The following is a 21,954-nucleotide window of genomic DNA, read 5'->3' as shown; positions in this document are numbered from 1 at the left end:
ACGATCCTGTTAGATGCTAAGTGAAGTCTCATTAAATGCACTCAACCTGTTAACTGTCACCATAAGATAGATAATTTATCTAAAGATTGTTGTGTGTGACCAGTGCATTTTATAAAAAAATCTTCAAAGTATAGCTATAAATAGCGTTATTAAAGTTTTTATGAAAATGTTCGGGCACTTGAGATATGATAGGTGCACCAGGAGTGACTCTAATCTAGATGTATGCTTTTAGCTTTAGCAACATTGGGTAATGCTTGGATTCATGAAGAGCTAAAAGTGGAGATGAACAAGTATTTGACTCTATAATTGAAGGACTTCTAATACTAGGGTTGTTCACAGACCAATAGCAAAGATGACGGCCTTTTTCTGCTCCGCTCATGTTAACATCTTTTAGCTTGCCCTTGCTAATATTAGCTTTTAGACAGTGATTTAGGTGGCTGTTAAAGTGAAGTACACATACAAGTATTTACTCATCAAAAGCATTACTAAGGTTAGTACTACACTGTGTAGCATTTATAAAACAAAACTTTTAAAAGGGTTTTCCTAAACTAACAGATGTTAGTCAAGTGATTACAGCTTTCACAGACATCTTCTAACCCAGCATCTTTTATCACGAGTTTCACGTTTCGATGCTTAGTGTTCCTGTTTGCTTGGCAAGAAATACAATCTTACATAAAAGCGTGTTACTCTGAGAGAGAAATTGTCAACACATTCTTTTGCATAAATGACGACCAATATAAGCAGTATATTTCATGTGTAAACCAAGCAGCTAATTGGACACGACTCCATGTTCATTGGTTGCTAACAAGTTAGTCACTTGAAAGAGTTTTAAGCACTAAATTCAACTTGATACAATTTCACATCACAAGCTAAGATTGCTAATAACTCTTAATATACAATAAGTTTCTTAGTTGACCTGCGACTGACCTTGTGGTGCTTGCGCTTACTCAGTAAACAATGAGTACAGAGAGTAGTTGTCTCACCATTGTTGCAACTATCTATGGAATGAAGCAAGAACCAGTCTATTATTAGAGTGTGCACATCCTATTGTTGAGTAGAATGTCTAGCTACACTAGTATTTAAATCATACTATTACACATGCTCATAATTGTATTTACTGTTATGTATAACCCTTCTTCAAAAGATTGAAGAGTTTGTATACAGAATGATTCGTGGAGATTACAGCTTCCTTCAGTATTGGCTGGACAGCGACAGCGGAAAGCATTTTGTTAGTCAGGTAAAAGAGTAACTAGTTATCGTACTTCTCCTTTTTACCTCCATTAGTTCACAATCGTACTTGAAAAGTCCCAGCGATTGAGGTATTCGATAACTAATAAAATTTGCAGTTGAGTCAAGGCAGAAAGTGATAACTATGGTTAGTAACTTTCAGAGAAGAAATGTTTAATGTGTGCTTGTGACTATGATTTTAGGTGGCCGAAAGAGTCGCAGAATATTTTAGGCCATCGTGGTTCAACACTCGGTTTTTTGAAAGTGGTACAGATAGCCAAGCTGATGCCGTCTTTTCTCAAACAACAAGATACTCAATTTCTGGTAAGAATACTATTGATTTGTAAGAAAATATTTTCAAAAAAATTAAGTCTGTCAGTAAGTATGTAGTAACAAGCTTTATCATTTTTAGAGTTAACAGAAGATTACACTGACGGAACAGAGAACCATGACCAAAGTTCGAGTGAAAGTGAAACCGATGATGAAACAACAGAGTGGATACTTAATTCTACTGAGCCTTTAGGTGAGGTCACCACGAAAACGCAACAGTTGTCTTCTCTACCTCTGCTCAAAAAAGAAGAGTTCACCTCAGAACCTACTTCTGCTGATAGAAAAACAGAAAATGAATGTGGTAGGATATTCATAGAATTATTCATAGAATGATGGTTCAAAAACAAAACTTCTATAGTTAATATTATTGTTCGAAGTTTAAAGTAGAACCCTTATTGCTAATATTAATAATCTAAAATACTTTAAGTGGTCATGTTGTAGTTTGTAGGAATTGTTTTAATATATTCAATGTTTAAAATTGTTACAGTTGAAGCTATTACATTCTATTGCAGACCTTCTGATACAGCAGAATCGAAATATCTCAGAGATAGACAAGATTTTAAATACAGATCAACCAGCAGATCGGACAGCTGAACTCAATTCAGAATCAAAAGAGTTATCAGCCAGCGTTTCTCATGAAGTCCAGGCATCTTCTGTATCGACTGGTGCATCGGATACACGACTGTCAGCCTCCATACCTTCACTTTCTTACAACAAGCTAACAGCAACAGGTCAATCTCAAGGTCATTATTCTAAAAGTGAGATAACAAACAAGAAAGTTGGGCTTTCAGACTATTATACTGTTCAATGTTTTCATACAATTATGTGCTGCTAAGGAAAAATGTGGCTAATAACACTGATATTGATAATAAGGATAATTTATTTAACAATATTATTGGTCAAATTACTGAAATAATTCTTTGATAATAGTTGAAAAAGGCGATGTTTTATGAAAACCTTTACGAAAAAGCGGTAATGAACATAGCAGTGTTTATTACAGATAATGAGTGAAAAAATAATATTTTATAAAATGCAAATTTGTATTTAACAACTACATCTTTTGACACAGTTTTTCACAAAGGTTTAAAAGAACAAAAATAATATTAAATCTAAAATAATAGTACTGATATTGATAGACTCGTGCTACCGTATGTGTATATGTCAGTTCTGTTAGTATACAGCCCTAGTAAGTATGATATCAATTCTAACATCTTAATAAACATAAGAAGATGATTGTATAATAATTAACTTTGTTATATCAAACAGCATTACGGTAGCAACAAACATAGAATGTTGTAGAAATGAGTATGTACATCTAGTGACATCCCCAAGCAGGTGTTGTCTGACACCTGTTATCATCTTATACACAAGGTGCTCATCATGTTCAGTAACAGCTTATAAAATATGGTGGAAAGATATTAGTTATAGCTATAGATGTGCTGATTACACTGCAGGTTATTTTGGCTCATCTAAAAGTGACAATGATCAACCGGTTTCAATAAATGCAGCAGGAGATCCCCTCCAGACTGTTGAGATGATTCTTCCTAAATCCATTCATAGAGTTCGTTCCCTTGATAATGAAGATATCCCCTTCCAGCATCTCTTCAGGAAAGCCGTGAAACGTAAAAGAAATGAGAATCTAAAAGCTAAAAGATCACCCTATAAGGACACTTTGGCTATCAAAACTAATCAGGCTCCAGAAGACATTGATGACAAAACTTTTCCTTCTGTTGAGATGCCTCAATTTAAAAAAACAAAACGCGCCCTTACTGATACACGCCCTCCTACACCAATGGTCACAAAAGCATTTACTTTGAGCAACACAGAAGACAAGATAATTCAGCTCCCTAATGATTCCAAGAAAAATTGTGAAATTACCAGGATGCAACATATGGATTCATCCTCTGCGTCTATTAAAAGACGAGGAGACGATTCCTTAACTGAAGAATGCTGCTCTACCAAATACTTGAAAAGAGAATCTAGTAGTTCTACTGTCTCAGCAACAAATAATCAAGACACAAATGCTGAAACTGCAGCAAATAAAAGTCAAGGTGAGTCACAACAGCAGGAATTTTTGATAGTCCTGTTCCACTCAAACACGCAACTGTCCGTATTAGGGTGATGAAATGCCTAGTTATTTTTTGTGTCGTTGGAAGTCTAAAACCAGCCTCAACTTAAACAAATTAGTACAGAAAATCTGTAGCTCATGTAGTCAATGTGACTCTCTCTTGTCAGCTAATAATAATATACCAATAAGCTATCAATATAAACTAATGTCTCTCTAATGTGGTAAATACTCATGAGTCATAAGTTGTGACTCATTCTTGGTGATAAACCTGCTAATAATGTTATATACATAAGACTTTTTTGAGTTGTGTTTGTTGTATTGGTTTTAGAGCTCCTACAACTTATCACTGACAAGTCAAACTCAAGTGGCATTCAATGGGAAAACGAGGCTGCACCTCCAGTTGCAGTCACCACAGAAACACAGGAGTTGTCTCTTCTATCTCTGCCCAAAGAAGAAGACGTAGCCTCAGAACTTTCTTCTGCTAATAACGAAATCGGAAAAAAAGAAAATGGTAAGATACTTCATTAGTAATTTTATAACAAAGGTCTGGTTGTTTAAAGCAGGTGTTGTCTGACACGTGTTATCATCTTATACACAAAGGACCCATCATGTTCAGTAACAGCTTATGAAACATGGTGGACAGATATTAGTTATAGCTGTAGATGTGCAATTACTCTGTAGGTCATGTTGGCTCATCTAAAAGTGACACTGATCAACAAAGTTCACTTACTGCAAATCATTCCAAGAGTTTTGAGACAGCATCTCAAGAAGCGGTTCTTCGAAGTACTTTGAGTGAAAATAATGAAAAGTTGTCTGAGCCTCTTTTCAGGAAGGCAGCAAAGCATGAAATACATGATGATCCAGAAAATACGAAGCCATATTATCAGGGAACTTTGGCTACCAGGATCAAGCAGGCCCTTCAAGACATTGACAATGAGCTCTTTCCCCCAGAAAAGACGACTCCGACTAAAAAGGAGCAAATGGCGCTCACTAATACACATTCTTCCGGTCCTAAGGACAAGGTGGCGTTTCCTTTCATCAAATCAGAAGATGTTTTTCAGCTTGACCGTGGCTTTAGTCCTTTACACAAGGTAGCTTGGACTCAGTATAGAGATACATAGGAGTTGAGTGACATCACAGAAACAGCATCTTCGGCATTGATCAGCTGTCATAGCTAAAAATTCTGTATGTTTTGTCTGGTGGACAATCAATACGTCAAAAATTCTCTTTATTTGGCTGAATATTTTTAAACAATTATCTATATTTAGTGTTCAATATTATATATATTATACTGTATTATATGTATGCATTAACTAAACATATACATGTACATACAATTTAATCGATTCTGTGGTTTTACTCAGTGAGGTGTTATGCTGTAATGTCTGTCTCTGCACCTTGAATCTGATATGAAAGATTACTCACACTTATATGTAGTGTGAGTCAGTTATATTAATAGAGGTACCTCTCTTATATTAATAGAGGTACCTCTCTTATATTAATAGAGGTACCTCTCTTATATGAATAGAGGTACCCCTCTTATATGATTAGAGGTACCTCTCTTATATGAATAGAGGTACCCCTCTTATATTAATAGAGGTACCTCTCTTATATTAATAGAGGTACCTTTCTTATATTAATAAAGGTACCTCTCTTATATGAATAGAGGCACCTCTCTTACGTATATGAATAGAGATACCTCTCTTATATGAATCGAAGTTACGTAAAGCCTGACTCTTACACACAAATACTGTCACTACCAAAAGTACTTTAAAACTATTATTCACAAAACACTTTCTCTGTATGTTAAGCAAGTCTTTTGTCCTGCAAAAAGTGACACGTACTCTCTGCAATATAACTATAGATTGATGGAATTCAATATCTAATATTTTACTTAGTTTAATAAAAAGTGTGTTGATCTTTGCATTAGTAAGTCTTATTGAAACCATGAGTAGAGGTTAGGACAAAATACTGCTTTCAGCAGGACTCGAACTCACACCCCACTCTCTTGCATAAACACTCTGCTGTCTGCACCAATTAACTTGACCACCTTGCTGCATTTCGGGATAGTAGTGCAGTTAGTTATTACACCTCGTGGAGCCCCAAACTGCATGGAGGAATAATTGTGCAGTTAGTTATTACACCTCATGGAGCCCCAGACTGTATGGAGGAATAATAGTGCAGTTAGTTATTACACCTCATGGAGCCCCAGACTGTATGGAGGAATAATTGTACAGTTAGTTATTACACCTAATGGAGCCCCAGACTGCATGGAGGAATAATAGTGCAGTTAGTTATTAGACCTCATGGAGCCCCAGACTGTATGGTTGAATAATAGTGCAGTTAGTTATTAGACCTCATGGAGCCCCAGACTGTATGGAGGAATAATTGTGCAGTTAGTTATTACACCTCATGGAGCCCCAGACTGTATGGATGAATAATAGTGCAGTTAGTTATTAGACCTCACGGAGCACCAAACTGCATGGAGGAATAATAGTGCAGTTAGTTATTAGACCTCATGGAGCCCCAGACTGTATGGATGAATAATAGTGCAGTTAGTTATTAGACCTCATGGAGCCCCAGACTGTATGGATGAATAATAGTGCAGTTAGTTATTAGACCTCATGGAGCCCCAGACTGTATGGATGAATAATAGTGCAGTTAGTTATTAGACCTCATGGAGCCCCAGACTGTATGGATGAATAATAGTGCAGTTAGTTATTAGACCTCACAGAGCACCAAACTGCATGGAGGAATAATAGTGCAGTTAGTTATTAGACCTCATGGAGCCCCAGACTGTATGGATGAATAATAGTGCAGTTAGTTATTAGACCTCATGGAGCCCCAGACTGTATGGAGGAATAATTGTGCAGTTAGTTATTACACCTCATGGAGCCCCAGACTGTATGGAGGAATAATAGTGCAGTTAGTTATTACACCTCATGGAGCCCCAGACTGTATGGAGGAATAATTGTGCAGTTAGTTATTACACCTCATGGAGCCCCAGACTGTATGGAGGAATAATAGTGCAGTTGGTTATTACAACTCATGGAGCCCCAGATTGTATGGAGAAATAATAGTACAGTTGGTTATTACAACTCATAGAGCCCTAGACTGTATAGAGGAATAATAGTGCAGTTAGTTATTACACCTCATGGAGCCCCAGACTGTATGGAGGAATAATAGTGCAGTTGGTTATTACAACTCATAGAGCCCTAGACTGTATAGAGGAATAATAGTGCAGTTAGTTATTACACCTCATGGAGCCCCAGATTGTATGGAGGAATAATAGTGCAGTTAGTTATTACAACTCATGGAGCCCCAGACTGCATGGAGGAATAATTGTGCAGTTGGTTATTAGACCTCATGGAGCCCCAGACTGTATGGAGGAATAATAGTGCAGTTAGTTATTACACCTCATGGAGCCCCAGACTGCCGGAGTAACAGTCTTTACTATAATAAGATCCATATATATACAGCTGTCTGAAGTTACACTTAAAGAGTTGGAAAAAAGATTGTTCTCTTCAGGATTTGCAATCATGACTTTCAGGTTGGCGGAACACTACCTCATCTACACCAACCAACCACCTTTGCAGACCCATTGCAGAATAATTGTGCAGTTAGTTATTGTGATGGTACTTGTGTTCGTAACAACATTAAAATATTTCTTACTTATTTTTATCAAGAGTGTGTCAATGTTCATAACGAAAGAGATTGATTTGTTCGAATCCGTTGAGCAATTTCAAAGCATGCGCACCACATTGTGTATGTATTTGAACGTTCTGCTATTTTATGAGCTATTAAAGATCTTTAGGAGAAGTGTACTCTGATTATCATCAGGAGTTATGCGATATCTAGCTAACTCAATATTCAGAAACAACATGTCACTGTATTTTAGGAGTTTTAAATATTAAATTCAACTTGATACATTTTCGCATCACAAGCTAAGTTTGCTGATAACTTTTGATATACAACAAGATTCTTATATGACCTAAAACTGACCTTGTATTGTTCAATTGGTACAGAGGGTAGTTGTCATCCTATTGTTACAAATATCTGCAGACTGAAGCAAAAATCACTCTATTATCAGAGTGCACACATCCTATTGTTGAGCAGAACATTCAGCTGCACTAGTATTAAATGCATGCTACTACACATGTTCCGTATTGTGTTAGCTGATGTGTATTAACTTTCCTAAAACGATTGATGAGCTCGAATTGAAAATGATTCGTGGAGAATACAACTCCCTTCGGTATTGGCTAAACAGTGATGATGGAAGCCAGCGCGTAAGTCAGGTAAGATTTCAGTACTTGCATTTGAGAGGTACCGGCTTGTGAAAAATTGTCAACTATATAATTTCTGATAAATATTGTACTTTTATTACTATTTCCCATAGTATTGGTTGCGATAGTGGAGCAGTTGACAGACTGTGTTAGTTCTTATCAGTTGAGACCCAACATTGGCCGTTTGAGTAGTATGTCTTCACCAAGGGTCGAGTCTTTAGGTAATAGATTTATTCAAACCAGGAAGCGCCAAAGTAATCAATAAATTGGCAGGTGTCTTTAATAACTCTTTTTGCTGACTTGTTTAGACAATCAACAAGATTGCAGTTAGTTCGGTGTCTATTAGCTCTCAAGACAGGAGGCATTTCGTTGACATTTGTAACTGTGGTTTCAGGTTGCCAAAAGAGTCGCAGAGTTTCTTAGGCCCTCCTGGTTGAGCACTCTGGTTTCTAAAAGTAGTAAAGATAGCCTAGGTGCTAGTACCACTCCTCAAACAATGGGACGCCCCAAATCTGGTAAGAATACTGAAGATGTAAGAGAAAAAAGGCTTTCAAACAAACTATCATTCATGTCGCTAGGAGTCTACTTGGTTGCTTTACTGTTTTAGCCATCACAAGGAATTGCACTGATGGGCCAGGGAGCCATGACCAAACTGTGTGGGAACGTGAACCCAAAGCAGAAACAGGAGGAGAAATTAATTCTACTGAGTCTCAGGTTTCAACAGTCTTGAAAACGCAACAAGTTTCTTCTCCAGCTCTGTACAAAGAAACAGAACAAATAGGAGTGAAAGAACATGGTAAGGTCAAGCACCGAAAAGCAAGATTCTCAAAAATAATTTTAGCATTCTCAGAGCAGTTGACGCGCTCATGGTGTTGTTGTCAACTCATCACTAGGAGATGCATGAGTATCTGAAGATGGTTATATTTTACTATCAAGATTGCAACATTCTATTGCAGGCTTTTTGCAGCAGAACAGTAGAAATATTCCAGAAATGGACAAACGGTCCCATAAAAGTCAATCAAAAGATCGGTCAGCGGAATTCAAATCAGAATCCGAGAAAATACCCCCTACAGTTTTCTCTGAAGTACAGTCGTCTTCGGCATCATCTGGGACACAGCCGTCAGCCTCGCTGCCTTCTATCAGTTGCAACAGCTTGGGGTCAGCGACTCGATATGATGACAGTTATTATAAAGGTACAATCAGCTAAACTCATACTCATACTGAAGACCCTGAGGTCAAGATCAATGTTTAAATATTTATATAATTACTAACTAATAAATATTTATAGCAGTACTATTTCTGGTTCCGTAAATTATTAAATAATAATAATAGAAATAATAAATATTCCTAGTAGTGATAACTTATTCAAAAATATTGTTAGTAAAACCAGTAAAATAATATCATAGATATATATATATATATATATGCTATACTATGTAACGATAGATGATGATAAGAACAAGCTGTAGTAACCGTCGTACTGTATATTGCAGTTTCAACCTAAAATATTAATATGTAAATGAATATACATTTATATTATAGACATACACATACATATATATACATATATGGTAAAATTGGCAATATATATTAATATATATATTACTAATTTGTTTTTAGTATAACAAATTAGTAATATATATTTATATTTTTATATATTTATAATTCATTTTTATTACAACTTATAACAAATAATGCTCAACTAAGATAGCAAGCAATGTATATTTCTACTAAGATAGCAAGCAATGTATATTTCTTTCAGGCGTTGTGGGAAGGATTTTGGCAAACAGCATGCTAACATTTTTGTTATTTTGTCGAAATCAGTGCAACAATCTTCAAATTTTAATTTTGGGAAAAATCTTTGTCGATATCTCATGATGGAAAACAAATTCGCCCTAATATGGCAAAAATGAAAAACATTGTGTTCCATATCGTAAGGCCACAAAATTTTATAACAGAGCATATTAACCCATAGGCACACTATTGATTAATAATTTGCCGTTTGCAATCACAAAAAGGGCATACATTATATGGTAATAATGGCGTAGCCTCGTGGTTAGGGGTGCTTGTTTACAAACTAGTGGTTGCAATCTTTATGAGTTCAAATCCAGTATGAAGCACATTTTTATTCCTAGATTTTAATTGCTAGAACTGACCAGACACCAAATGACAGATGATAAATTTTAAGATTTATATATATAAATACATAAAATAGATAATAAAAGAGCAGTGTAAAATTTGATAAAAACTGTATAACTTAGAATTTCATGCTAAGAAGATGTTAAAATATTTATCACTCATCAGACACTAGATCATCAGAACACCACATTTTAATCTGACACGAATATGCAAAGGTAAAGTAGTAAATCAGTTACATTCGATATAAAATATTAAACATTTTATAAAATGGTATTTTTTCATTTTTATATAAATACATAAATATGAAAAAATACCATTTAATAAAATGTTTAATATTTTATATCGGAATGTAACTGATTTACCACCTTACCTTTGCATATTCGTGTCAGATTAGAATATGGTGCTATGATGACTTAGTATAAAGTATGCTAACCTAGTAAGGATAACATTAATAGCCAGCCTGTCAATTTACTATAAAATGGTTAACTTTGTTGTACGCTTTTTAATAAGAGTAGAAATAACAAGAAATAACAACAAAAATGGATGTTTTAATAATAAATATATGCATCTAGTGACATCACCAAGCGGCTGTTGTCTGACACCTTTTATCATCTTACGCACAAGGAATCCTCATGTTCAGACAGTTCAGTAGCAGCACATTAAACTTTGTTAAGAAATATTAGTTGTAAATATATGCGTTCTGGTCACTTTATAGGTCATGCTGGTTCATTAAAAAGTGACAATGACCAACCAGGTTCAGCCAATATGAGCCAACATAAAACCTCTGAAGATATCTGCCATAAAACAATTTATAATGGTACACCGTCTGACTATGATGAAGAAATACCTATTAAGCCTCTCGTCAAGACGACAATAAAACGCAAAAGAAAGGCTGAGCCAAAAAATACTAGGTTGCTATATCAGGGAACGTTGGCCATGCGGATCAAAAAGGCTCTACAGGACATTGATGAAGCCCTTTTTTCCTCAGATGAGATGCCTCCATCTAAGAAAGTGAGAGCAACCCTTACTGACACCCCCAGTTCTAAGTCTAAGGCAAAAGACAAGCAACAAATTCAATCTCGTGATGAACCTCAACTGTCTAGTAACCTAGCTGGAATTCAGCCTATGGATACATCCCCTGTTTCCTTTAAGAGAAGAGGAGAAAAATCTTCTTATGAAGAGAGTTGTGCCCAAAAATATTTCAAAGAAGGACCCAGTCGTTCCTCAGTTCGAGTTATAAACAAAAGTTTAGAAACAAAAGCAAAGGGTGCAACAAAAGAAAAGAAAGGTGGGTGATTTCAGTAAATATCCTGATAGCCTGTGTTCTATAGCTTTTCAATAATAGACTCTACTGAGAACATTACAAGAAGCACCAAAGTAAAACTAGATTGCGATTGAGTTATAAACTTTATGCAGTTATAATTATATTTTTGTTGCTGTACAAAGTTGAATTGAATGATTGTTGTTTGATTATTGTCAGATGAGTGGAAATGTAGAACCTGTTTCAAGTCGAACAACCTGAAAGAACAGGCCTGTAGCACATGTAGACGTCGCAATCCAGCTTTTATCAACTATCAAGTTGTAGACCTGGAAATTGGTAAGAATTTTAATTAGGTATTTTAAATTGGGTAAACTTGTCAATCATGAAAGGAGTTGCCTACTCTTAGACCTAACGCACATTTTGTTGTTCATGTTATGCACTCGAAGTTGCTGGTTGTTTTAGAGCATTTTAATGATTTAAACTAAACTTGCCAATTTATTCTAATTGACTGGCACTATTTTCTCTTAGCCAACATAACTATGTGTCTATCAACTATCAAACAACAATTTAATAAAGATCTCAATTCTTAAAATATAAACACACTAGGCGATTTTATCGCGAGCGTCATGAGGAAGGCGGAGATATCGCTGGCGTGTGCATAAACACACTTAAGGGTGAAACTGTAAAAACAGTCACTGTCTCAGCACACCATTTTATTTTTTTTGTCACTCTAAGCTGCTAGTTTTTTTATCTAGTTCATATTATTCAAAATATGCTGATCAATTCATTTTATAGGTTGCAGCTGTACATAAACTAAAATTGCTAAACCTAGCCTTAGACTTTTTTTGATTAATCAAGGTGTAGGTGGGATGCATTAGGCAATTCTGACATGTTGAGTTTTGCTCAAAGTGCTCAAGGTCATGACACAAAAATTCTAACAATTGACATGATAGCCAACCAAGTATTCCTACTGGCTAGTATAAAGTACTAAACTAATCGTAACAACTAAGAACAAAAAAAGAGAAAAAGCTGGTTTCTTTTTTAAACTATCTTATTATGGCCTCAATATTATTGCGGTAATAATAATTATAAAGCACATATTAAACGCAACAGAAGTGACTTGTTCGTTGTTACAATAATTAATATCACTTGAAATCTTTTCAGCCAAAATTGAACAATATGGTTGAAGCAGTTCACCTTTTTAAATCAACAAAATATTAAACAGTACGTAATTGGAAGGCATAGTAAGTTACTAGTAACATACCTTAGTTTTAGCTGTTTCTGTGGTGCTTTTAGAATATTAGTTACTAGCACGATCTGTGAAAGTTTAATGTCTGTGTATTCTGTAATAGTTGCATTATTTCTCCTGCAAATTTCTCTGTGTGATATTTCTATTTCTCTTGTCTTCGAGGCTCTTCCGTCGCTCTTCTTCTGCCATATTTTTTCTTCCAACTCACATCCGTTCTCGTGCTTAAGTATTATGTAATTCTCTTTCTTTTTCATTCATTGCACCTCTTCATGCTTTCATCCCTTCTTCTGCTAGAATTTTATAATAGTGTCGTTCTTCTCCATTCATTCCATTCATTTGATTTTCTCATGCCTGTCATAGGTCTCTACTGCAATCATTATATCTAACTCTATCCTTGTTGCTCATTAGATTCCTCATTTTCCGCATGCGTTCCTGTTTCTATTACGTTGAGCTTGTTTTTCATCCTCTCCAAGCTGTTCCCGCCACCTTCTTTGTCGTTCTCTGTCTGCCTCTCTTCGCTGCCTTGTTTATTCATTCATATACATTTGTATGCTAAACAATAAAGGATACGTTTTTGATTTTAAATCCAGAATTGTTAGGAAGATTTTTTCGGTGTTTTTGAACAGCAAAAAGGTTCGTTGTTTGCAAAAATCATTTAAATTTGGGCAAAATAGTATTTAGCTTATTTGTGGTACCACAAGGTTTCTTATTTAAATACTAAAGAGCGTGGTACACGGCGAGCTAACATACGCACTTAGTACCCTGGCCGTCTAGTGAGCCGGTAGTAGATAATCTGGCGTGCCAATACAACATAGTGAAAAGCTACATAGACACAGCTACATGTATTCCAAACACCGGAAAGCATAAAATGGATGCCTGTATTAAAATGTCAACTTACCAAGTTGAATGTTGTCAGTTCCAATCTCGACCATAGCAACATTTTAAGTCCACTTCTAATCGTGACCGAAAGTGTGACATACAGCGAACACACACATCCGCTATCATATTAGAAAAATTGCAATCAACAGAAATATGTCATTGACTTGTAGTGAAAATACTAGCCTTTGGGTAGTATTTTCGCTGCGGGTAGTATTTGCTCTACCTATAAGATTTAAATAGGTAACTACCGTAAAACCTCTTATTGAACGACGCCTCCAATTGACTTCCACTATAGAAAAAAGATTGAAAAATAGAGCGCCATGGCTTTTAATTAGAGGTTTTATGGTATATGTAGCTTCCTAGTCATAGCTCCTCAACAGACAACTCTCTCATGTTGTAAAAAAAGACTGGAAAGTAATGGAAAGACTGGCACTAACAGCTTGAGCTAACTTATTTACATTAGATTTGACATCATGGTCAGGAGATTCAGTGTCATTAGATCACTGATCATGTGACTCACTTGTTTTATAGAAAGACAAAGAGAAGTAGCCAGAAAAAAGTTTTGGAAAGAACTACCAAAGTGGAAGTGTGTTATGTGCCGCTTTCCCAACAGATTAGATAGGTCCGTGTGTTACGCCTGTGGCTGGTACAAGCCTGGAATGGAAAGCTCCCTCGGAGATCTTGAGAAAGGAAGAAGACTACCGGTATACACAGAAAAGTGTAAAAAGGGAGTTATGAAAGGATGAGGTACTGTCCAATATAAAAAAATTGGGGAAACAACTTTTTTTTTAATTCTCGTCTCGCTTTCTGGCTGACAAAACCTTATCTTCCTTATATTGATGCATAATGCATACATTTTATCCTATTGGCTACTCAGTCAATATTCAAAATAACCATTGGCTACGTTTTTTTAAGTCGGCAGTGGGCATTTAGGGACAGTTATATAGTATATATACCATTCCATGTTCTCTATATATATTGCCATCTTATCTATATATATTATTTAAATATACATGTATAGCGTGTTACATGCAATTGACTTCATTTTGTGTAATCATCCCTAACTCATTGAAAAATTGTTCTGAGTTTTAAAGCACTATGTTATATCTGCCCCTGCACCTTCCTCTGATACTGCGAAACGCTTTTCACACAAGCTGACAATTCTGTTGAATTTTGAGTGCTGGCAGCGATGTAGAGTATGCATCTATAAGGAAACTATGACAAACTTTTGAAAAACAAGTACAGCTCAAGTACAGCCCGGGTATGTAGCAGGCATAGCACAGGTACGGCATAAGGACTCTGCAGAGATATCTGACAATCTTTATGAACGTGTGTCGTATAAAGTACAATATTAGTCTATCAGCAAATTGTCATAACTAGTATCATAACAAGTAACATAGTTAGTATAACTAGTATCATAAATAGTATCATAACTAGTAACATAACTAGTAACATAACTAGTATCATAACTAGTATCATAACTAGTACCATAACTAGTATCATAACTAATATCATAACTAGTAACATAACTAGTATCATAAGTAGTAACATAACTAGTATCATAACTAGTATCATAGCTAGTATCATAACTAGTATCATAACTAGTATCCTAACTAGTATCATAACTAGTATCCTAACTAGTATCATAACTAGTATCATAACTAGTGACATAACTAGTATCATAACTAGTATCATAACTAGTAACATAACTAGTAACATAACTAGTATTATAACTAGTATCATAACTAGTATATTAACTAGTATCATAACTAGTATCATAACTAGTGACATAACTAGTATCCTAACTAGTATCATAACTAGTATCTTAACTAGTATCATAACTGGTATCATAACTAGTATCATAACTAGTGACATAACTAGTATCCTAACTAGTATCATAACTAGTGACATAACTAGTATCATAACTGGTATCATAACTAGTGACATAACTAGTAACATAACTAGTATCATAACTAGTAACATAACTAGTAACATAACTAGTAACATAACTAGTAACATAACTAGTAGCATTATTACCTTATTAACCTAGTTACTGTACCTATTAATTAAGTCTAACTATGGTACGTGTATCTTGAGTCTATATCTACCTATGGTACGTGTATCCTGATTGTAGATCTAACTGTGGTTCACCTCAACGCAGCAATTATACTAAGGGTATCAATATGTAAGGATGATGAGCTAAAGACAACTCACTTGCAGCCTTTAGTGTAAGAATGAATCCAGAAACTGGATCAATAAAGTTCAAGAGCAGTTGTACCAAGGTGTATATAAGTTGTGGGCGTGTTGTAAGAATTTTGTTGGCATGTTGCGAACTTGTTGCAAACATATTGTGAGTATTTTTCAAAGGTTTTGTGAGCATCTTCTAAGCGTGCTGTGACTGTGTTGTGAGTGTACTGTGAGCGTGCAATGAGCACATTGTAACCATGTCATAAATGCGGTGGAAGCTATTTGTGAGGATGTTGTGGGTGTGTGAGCATATTGTAAGTATGATGCAAATGTGGTGCAATCCTGTTGTGAGCTGGTGTTATGCATTTTGAACATGTGTTTCAAGCCTTTGGTGAGCAAGTTGTACTGTGCAACCATACTTAGCCTGTTTTGACAAACTGTTGTTTTTGCTCTTAGACTTGTCTCAATACGCACTGCACCTGATGCATCAGCTGCATTGAAAGAGAGTTATTCTCTTACGTCTATGCGGCTTGACTGCGATGTTATGTCGATCACTCCATTGGTAATCATAAGGGTTTAGCCCAAAAACTTATGTAGAAAAAAATAAGATAACAATGTTTAACCAGAGACCAGTCTTTGCGATAATCGTTACTAGAACTTAAGAACTTAGGCAACAAAAGCGACTAAATATGTCGTTATTTGTGCGCTCAGTCAGTTTTATTTATATTTTTGTATCAGTCAGTTTTATTTGTTCTTATTGATTTTATTTTTAAATAATTTTAAAGTTTAAGTTTACAATTAAAGTTTACCGCAGAGACTGGTCTTTGGTTAAACGTTTGTATTTTTTTTGTACATAGATTTTTGGGCTAAATCCGTTATGATTAGCAATGGAGCGACCGACATAACATCGCAGCCAAGCCGCATAGACGGAAGAGAACAACTCCCTTTCAATGCAGCTGATGCATCAGGTGCAGTGCGGATTGTGACAAGATGTTGTTTTGTTCACTTCGCTCGACGGGGGACAACTCCGCAAAAACAACAGTTTTTCAAGACAGGCTAAACCATACTGTAAAATAGTAAAGTGTGTAGAATGGCAACTATTGAACAAACAAACAAATATAAGTAACATTCAAAATCAGAATTTCAATGCTTTCTAGAAGAACGTCCAGTGGCTGAATTGATAATTTGTAAGAGACGACAGCCCTGTTCAACTGCCCTTCCTTCAAACTATTATGAATCATGCTGACCAATTGACCTAGTTACAAATAATGATGATATTAGCAAACAGGAACTATGTTATCGCTACTGAATTCAAGTTTGCAAATGTTTTTTATGCATAAATTACTGTGTATGTCTCTTCAGATATCTAAAAATACTTTCTAGCTCACTGCTTGACACTCGCTAAGCATTTGTTTGTTGAAATACAGTACCTTGTAGCTGGCATTGAAAACACATTTGACAAATAATGCTAACTTTTTTAAATGTAGTCCATTTGCATATATCTTTATATTCATCAGATATATTATTACTAAGATATAGGGAAACTTTTTCTCTTAACACCTCAAAATCTCACTATATCTTAATAAATCCACCATTGAATTTCTCTCTGAGAATTTCTGTATTCGACAGTATCCTAATAAGACAATCTACTTCTAAATTACTTGGCTTTATCATCAATGACTCTTTATCATGGCTGAACCACATCTCATTCATTTCAAATAAAATATCATCTAACCTACGTTTATTTATAACAAATGTCATCTTATGAACTTTGATACTGCCAGACTATATTACTATAACTTTTCCATTCCTATCTTATATATGGCTTTCACGTGTTCTACCCTACAACACCTCTAAAATGTACCAACACATTATTTATGTTACAAAAAAAGCTTTGCGACTTATATGCAAAGACCTAAACATACCCCATAAAAACCATCACTTACCACCTACCAACTTAATAACAAGCACTACTGGTGTTCTTCCCTTACCTAAGATATCACAGTACTTTACCTGCCTCACTGCTCATTCAATACTCCACAATAAGTGCCCTAAATATCTCAGCTATAGCTTCCAAACTGTAAACCATGATTACAAAACCAGGACCAGATTTAAATTACCTAGTGCCATAAACCACAACAGACTCAACAGTAACCTGCTAAATTCATTTAATAACCTCTGCACTCATTTAAGAACTCTTCCTCTGCAATCTTTTAAAACAAGACTTAAACTATACCTACTATCCTCTGACCAATAATATCATTCACCATCTACCCTTACCTATTTTAAAATTTTATAGTATACGGTTGCTTTTATAACTAGAAAATTATTGCCATAGATATGCATAACTATTTTCACAAAGCTTTTATTTGTCCACTTTTTGTTTAAACATTCATATCAATCCTCAAGCTTGCTTTTTACATATTTTATGTGTTCAGTTCCTACATTATTATACTAGTTAAACTATTCATTAGTTTTTTATTTTGTGTTTGTTCTTTGTATTGTGCACCGCTTTTTAGTTAATTTATTTTTTGTGGTAACTTGTGGAAAACATGTTGTAAAATATGACTATTGATTACCACAATATATATCAGACCATATCACATGCCGGTTTGTTTCCTGATCGCTTGTGGAGCCATATAGCTTCACAGAGTCCCGCGACAAAAACTGGAAACAAAAACGCTTGTTTCCAAACAAACCCAGTCGACATACTGATCTCTAATGGAATATTCTTACCTCACTCTCGATATCTCACTTTTTTGCATTTATTTTACATTTTTACAAAAAATCATTTGTAGTTTCTTGTAGAGAATTTTGTCTTCTCTCAAATGGTGTATAATGCAACAATCAATTTCAGAGCGGCTGCCAATAGGAGTAACTTTTGTTGGTTAATGTTGCGGCTTTCTATTATAACATATATAAAAATAGAGGGCGTGGCTTGTTTGTTCGGAAACGAGCGAGTTACCATATACGCTTCCGCTTCCGTTGGTGGCAGGACTCTGTGAAGCTATACGGCTCTGATCGCTTACACAGAGCCATAAAAGTGATGCAATGAGGAAATGTGTGTTGTCTATCACTAACAAATAACCATGACGCACTGCCATAGCTGGTGGTCTGTCTATAGCCTTAGTCCTTAGAGTTGTGCAACTACAGATGAAGTATTGATCTATGGCAGCAAATTCTCAAAAACCACTCCAACCTGCTTTGCAAAACCCATTTGTATTTGCAAATATTCAAAATTATATTGTTCTATATTTAATATCTCGGAAACGTTTTAGGTTCAGTAAATGAATCTTCAAGAATAAAGATACTGAGGCAAAATGAACATAGTTTAATTATGCTTCCAACCTTTTTGACCAATGAATGACATGTTAGAACAGGGGTAGGAAACCTATGGCTCTCGAATCAAATGTGGCTCTTCTGATGACTGCATCTGGCTCTTTGATAAATTAATGAATAAAGCAATCCATAACTTTGCAGTTAGTTTAATTAACATAATAATAGAAATAAATCTAAAATTACAGTAACAATAAACAAAATAAAAAATAATGTCCATTTAATAAAAATACTTTTTCATTTGCAACTTTCTGATGTGGCGCGTGCAGCAAAGAGTTTTTAGTGCTTTCTGTACTCCACTCTTTGCAGGCCGCACAGAGACCGCACGAGTAGTTTTTAGCTCAAAAGGTAAACCCTTCAAACCAAAAGATGGCTGAAAGAAAAAAAGATGAGGAATATCGAACATTTCAAAAAAATTTGCCTTTGTAAAGAGGGTGGGTTCTACAGTGTGTCGTAAATTCAATGATAAAATTGCGTCAACGAAATGGCCAATTACAAAGCGACACTTCGACTCCTGCCATGCCACGTTTACAGCGAATTATCCAATGGGAGACGGTAGAAAGAAGGACTGCCAAAAAATTCTGTCTAGATTACAAGCTAGCCAGCAGCAGCAGCTTCATGTATAGACCCAACCTAAGTAGCATTAATTCTGCTAGCTATGCAGACTCTTTAGCAATTGTGAGGAGCAGGAAACCATTTTCGGACGGTGAATATACCAAATCATTCACGCTAGATGTGGCTAATGAATTTTTTGACCACTTTAAAGTAGCAAGAACTGTACAATACCGTGCCATTATGATAGGAAATCAGGTGGAGAAACAACAAATGAACAACATAAATGCAGCAAAATATTTTTCCTTTGCTTTCAACAAATCAACAGACATCAGTCATTTATCTCAGTTGAGCATCATCGCGTGGTACGTAGCAGGTGGCATACTGCACGAGGAAAGTTTTGCTGACCGCCTCTAAAGGGAACAACAAAAAGAGAAGAGTTAATCAAGTCTTTCATAGAGTTTGTAAAAGAGAAAAACCTACCAATGGAAAAAACTTGTTTCTGTATGTACTGATGTAGCCTGTCTTGACAAACTGTTGTTTTTGCGGAGTTGTCCCTCGTCAAGCGGGCGAGCAACACAACAGCTTGTCACAAGACGTACTGCACCTGATGCATCAACTGCACTTATAGAGAGTTGTTCTCTTTCGTCTATGTGGCTTGGTTGCGATGTTATGTCAGTCGCTCCATTGGTAATCATAATGGTTTTCGCGCAAAAGTTCATGTAAAAAAAAGATTACAACGTTTAACCAAAGACTGTTGGTTGTTTACAACTCTGTTATAAACTTTACCAGGACTTAAGAATAAAATAAATTGAAAATAAAATCCATAAGAACAAATAAAATTGACTGATACAAGAATAGAAATTAAACTGACTGAGCGTACAAATAACGATATGTTTAGTCGGTGTTGTTGCCTAACTTCTCAAGTTCTACTAAAGTTTACCGCAGAGACTGGTCGTTGGTTGAACGTTGTAATCTTATTTTTTTCTACATAATTTTTGCGCAAAATCTGTTATGATTACCGATGGAGCGACCGACATAACATCGCAACTAAGCCGCATAGACGGAAGAAAACAACTCCTTATAAGTGCAGCTGATGCATCAGGTGCAGTACGTCTTGTGACAAGCTGTTGTGTTGCTCGCCCGCTTGACGGGGGACAACTCCGCAAAAACAACAGTTTGTCAAGACAGGCTAGTACCGATGGTGCTCCTTGCATGATGGGAAAACAGGAGATTTTTAGCGCTTCTTTGTGAGCAAGAGAACAGACTCATCCTTGGCTTCCACAGTATTCCGCACCAAGAGGCACTTTTTACACAGATGTGTGACAATCAGCTTGGTGTAGTAATGTCGCTTGTCATTCGGGAGGTCAACTTCATTGTTACCCAAGCTTTAAGTTATCACCAGTTTAAAGTGCTGTTGAATGAAGTTGACGGTAATTATCCAGGTCTGGTAATGCACAGTGATGTTCGTTGGTTTAGCCGTTTTCCCCGTCATGCCTAAGTGAAATCTGAACTTTTCTTAAAATGAAAGAAGTCAAGCATCACAATCTAGGGGACATCGAGTGGCTCCTTAAGTTTTATTATCTTGTAGACATGACGGGACATCTGAACCAACTCAATGTGAAAATGCAAAGCATTGGAAATTCGGTCTTATCTCTTTCAACAAGCCATTTTTGCATTTGAAAACTAGCTAGAAATTTTCCTTGCAGATATTGAGACTGACCGTTTACTGCACTTTCAAAAACTAGAAGAATTTTAAAATGCGTACACGACAAATGCTTCCGTTCAACATTTTGACCTTCAGCAGCTCGCAAACTTCAATCTGATCGCTTGCAGTCATTCAAAGCGCTCATTGGGGACTTCCGTGAGCAAACTAACCTTTTCATTACTCATCTACAGGAGTGCGCAGTAAAATATTGAACCTGAGCTTTTTACCAGGTGTCCCTGTCAGAGATCTCTCTGATAGAAATTGCATACCTCAAGGCCTCAGACATGTGGGTGAATAAGCTCAAGTCACTGAATGAAGAGGAAAGACTTGCACAAAGACAAGCAGAGCTGGCAAGTAGCCTAAACACAAATTGACAGACATGGAAAAACTTCCACGCTCTGACCAGCTGATTATTAAAACATGGAACACGCTAAATGTCATATACAAAACACTGCAGCATGTAAGTTTAGCTCTTTTGACCGTGTTTGGCTATACGTACGCATGCAGTCATTCTCACATAAGAAGAACAATAAGACGAACCTGCGATCACATTTAACAGATGGAAGCCTAAATGTTTGGCTACAAATGCTAAGCTATGAAGCTATCAGCAAAATCATGCAGCATCAGAAGTCCCATTAATAGTAAGAAGTGCTTTTCATAATATCTTTCTTATAACATTGTTGTAAAATAAATTTAGTCTTCTCCTCTAAAATTTCTGAAACATGCTAAAATTGT

At 35.8% G+C, this 21,954-nt stretch overlaps 1 protein-coding gene across 1 annotated transcript; it reads left to right on the top strand.

The window, feature by feature from the left end:
* Nucleotides 1-1,165: 1,165 nt before the first annotated feature.
* Nucleotides 1,166-21,593, top strand: LOC137407227 (serine-rich adhesin for platelets-like). Its single transcript, XM_068093832.1, has 16 exons — nucleotides 1,166-1,237; nucleotides 1,431-1,551; nucleotides 1,640-1,858; nucleotides 2,070-2,315; nucleotides 3,012-3,608; nucleotides 3,954-4,136; nucleotides 4,307-4,716; nucleotides 7,801-7,911; nucleotides 8,303-8,423; nucleotides 8,516-8,704; nucleotides 8,865-9,101; nucleotides 10,763-11,335; nucleotides 11,528-11,644; nucleotides 13,968-14,140; nucleotides 20,830-20,961; nucleotides 21,450-21,593. The coding sequence occupies exons 1-16, from the start codon at nucleotides 1,166-1,168 to the stop codon at nucleotides 21,591-21,593; spliced, it is 3,645 nt and encodes a 1,214-aa protein (XP_067949933.1).
* The last annotated feature ends 361 nt before the right edge of the window (nucleotides 21,594-21,954 follow it).

This window comes from Watersipora subatra, chromosome 10 (assembly GCF_963576615.1).
Source record: "Watersipora subatra chromosome 10, tzWatSuba1.1, whole genome shotgun sequence".
NCBI lineage: Eukaryota > Metazoa > Bryozoa > Gymnolaemata > Cheilostomatida > Watersiporidae > Watersipora > Watersipora subatra.
The sequence above is the reverse complement of the archived record's forward strand: the minus strand, read 5'-3'. Positions and strand labels throughout refer to the sequence as shown.

Bases quoted from the DNA above. Each gene is read 5' to 3' on its own strand.
- LOC137407227 (XM_068093832.1), top strand. From the start codon at position 1,166: ATGATTCGTGGAGATTACAGCTTCCTTCAGTATTGGCTGGACAGCGAC. The intron at 2,316-3,011 runs GTGAGATAACAA...ATTACACTGCAG, and splicing joins TCAAGGTCATTATTCTAAAA to GTTATTTTGGCTCATCTAAA. The intron at 8,705-8,864 runs GTAAGGTCAAGC...ATTCTATTGCAG, and splicing joins AATAGGAGTGAAAGAACATG to GCTTTTTGCAGCAGAACAGT.